The 2,896-nt window shown below is 34.1% G+C and overlaps 1 protein-coding gene across 1 annotated transcript; it reads left to right on the forward strand.

The window, feature by feature from the left end:
- LOC137641107 (uncharacterized) lies at window positions 1-1,002 on the forward strand. Its single transcript, XM_068373553.1, has one exon. The coding sequence runs from the start codon at window positions 1-3 to the stop codon at window positions 1,000-1,002; it is 1,002 nt and encodes a 333-aa protein (XP_068229654.1).
- Window positions 1,003-2,896: the final 1,894 nt, after the last annotated feature.

Consider the following 2,896-nt stretch of genomic DNA (forward strand, 5'->3'; position numbering starts at 1 on the left):
ATGGAGAAATGGAGAAAGAAGAAGAAGAATCATGGAAGAAGAAGAAGAAGAATCATGGAGAAATGGAGAAGAAGAAGAAGAAGAAAAAGAAGAATCATGGAGAAAGAGAAGAAGATAAGGCAGAAGAATAAGCAGAGAATAATCATGGAGGAGAAGAAGAAGAAGAAGAAAAGGCAGAAGAATAAGGAAAGAACTATCAATAAGAAGAAGAAGAAGAAGAAGAAGAAGCAGAGACAAATTAAGGAGAAAAAGAAGAAAAAGAAAAGGCAGAAGAAGAACAACAACAAGAACAAGAAGAAAAGGCAGAAGAATAAGCAGAGAAAAATAATGGAGAAGAAGAAAAAGAAAAGGCAGAAGAAGAAGCAGAGACAAATAATGGAAAAGAAGAAGAAGAAGAAGAATAGGCAGACAAATAATCAGAGAACAATCGTGGAGAAAAAGAAGGAGAAAAGGAAGAAGAAGAAGCAGAGACAGATCATGAAGAAGAAGAAGAAGAAAAAGAAGAAGAAGAAGAAGAAAAAGAAAAGGCAGACAAATAATCAGGGAACAATCGTGGAGAAAAAGAAGAAGAAAAGGCAAAAGAATAAGCAGAGAAAAATCATGGTGAAAAAGGAGAAGAAAAGGCAGAAGAATAATCAGAAAAAAATCGTGGAGAAGAAGAAGAAGAAGAAGAATCAGAGAAAAATCGTGGAGAAAAAGAAGAAGAAAAAACAGAAGAAAGGCAGAGAAAGAAGATCGAGGAGAAGGAGAAGAAGAAGAAGAAGAAGAAGGATAAAAATTCCGAAGAAGAAAAATAGGAAAAATGAACTTCAATGCTTCGGTAACCTCCTGACTTCATTTCAAATTCCAATGAATGGCGGTACTAAATGTTATTTACGCGCCGGTATGAACATTGTTATGGTATCCGTAAGATTTAGATCAGAATCATCACTTGTTCGATTCATTAATATTTCTTATGGATTTCATTGCGTAGCATGGAACTTTGGAAAAATTTTTCTCTGAATTTTTGCGCAATAGAGAATATACACACACACACACACACACACACACACACACACACACACACATATATATATATATATATATATATATATATATATATATATATATATATATATATATAATGTGAAGACAAGTAAGTAATTTTACCTTACATTTGAAAGTTTTATATTGATGTTTATGTTCTTAAAATAGTTTATTTTGATTATTCATTACTTCTCATATAGTTTATTTATTTCATCATTCTTTCCTCACTGTGTTATTTTTCCTGTTGGATACCTTGGGCATATAGCATCCTGTTTTTCCAGCTAAGGTTGTAGCTTAGCTAGTAATGATGGTCAGTCTCTAGGGCACTGTCCTGCTTACTAGGGCAATGTCACAGTCCCTTGCCTCTGCCATTCATGAGTGGCCTTTAAACCTTTAAACGGAAATAGAGAGGCTTGTGAGGTCAACTGCAGTAGGCCTGAGTTGAAGAACAATCTTCCTGTGTTGATTTTTGTATTAGACAACAACTTAAACTCTTGCTTTTACAATCAGCCTATCAGTGTACACTTACAAGGAAAATGATGAATAGTGTACCAACCGTGTGTCACACGATCGTACATAGTTCATTTTGTGTATATATTATGCTTGTATCTTCGCTGTCCCCTAGCACTAAAAAGAAACTGAAATAACATGTCTGTTTTTCTCTCCGTTAACTGTTAACCGCTGTGGTGTCGGTTGAACAGGAAATTTCCTGTTGCATTGAACCTGAAATAATGTGTCTGTTTTTCTCACCGTTAACTGTTAACCGGTGCGGTGTCGGTTGAACAGGAAATTTCCTGTTGCAATGAGTTTTTGTATATAAAAGCGAGTGTTCTGTAATAAAGTCACTCAGTTGCTTTCATCCTGTCCATGAGTCACAACCTTCTCTCGGCTCGTCACAATAGACATCATAAGACTAGGGGAAAAAAGAGATGTAAAAGATGAAGGTAAGCTTGTTATTTCTTATGGGTAGAGAGTATAAGAAATGGTTCTTGTGACTCTTAATATATAGGAATTATTTTTTGTGTTGATTTACAGTGATCTCTTTGTTATTCATGAGTTATGGTCCTCTGCTTTTGTTTTTCTTTTCACAAAAAGCCTAATGCTCTTTAGTGGAAGCTTTATCTGCTATTGAATGAACGATATTATTATTATTATTGTTATTCTTATTATCATTATCATTATCATTATCATTATCGTTATTATTATTATTATCATTATTATTATTATTATCTAAGCTACAACCCTAGTTAGAAAAGCAAGATACTATAAGCCCAAGGGCTCCAACAGGGAAAATAGCCCATGGAGGAAAGGAAGTAAAGAGACATAAACGATCCGGGAAATAATGAACAATTATTTGAATAATGATAAAAAATACATGCATTACACTTCCACGTTTAATTGATCATGCATTAGCTTACAATTTTTAATCACACGCAGTAGAAGCTTGGCATAATCAAAACAGCAAATTACACTTGTACACACACACACACACAAACGTTATTTGCATAACGATAACAGATTTCGGACACAAAACACACACCTCATTTGCATTCCTGTTGTTTTATTTAAGTATGACAGGCTGGGAGGAACGTAGAGAGGAGAGGTCCCCTTTTTAGTTTCATTTGTTTTGATGTCAGCTACCGCCCCCCCCCCCAAAAAAAAAAATTGGGGGAAGTGCCTTGGTATATGTGTGTATGTATGATAAGGTAGATTGGTACTACAGTTTAGTAAAGACTATTACAAGTATTTTACCAAATTTTTTAACTGTAAGTATCCTTAACAAACTAACAGGATTTGTTTTGAATACTCGTATTTCTCTAGAGAAAAGAGTTTCCTTATTACAAAAATTATTTTACTTCGCGATATATAT

Source organism: Palaemon carinicauda, chromosome 5 (genome assembly GCF_036898095.1).
Source record: "Palaemon carinicauda isolate YSFRI2023 chromosome 5, ASM3689809v2, whole genome shotgun sequence".
Classification (NCBI taxonomy): domain Eukaryota; kingdom Metazoa; phylum Arthropoda; class Malacostraca; order Decapoda; family Palaemonidae; genus Palaemon; species Palaemon carinicauda.

Coding starts and splice junctions, on each gene's coding strand:
- LOC137641107 (XM_068373553.1), top strand. CDS start 1: ATGGAGAAATGGAGAAAGAAGAAGAAGAATCATGGAAGAAGAAGAAGA.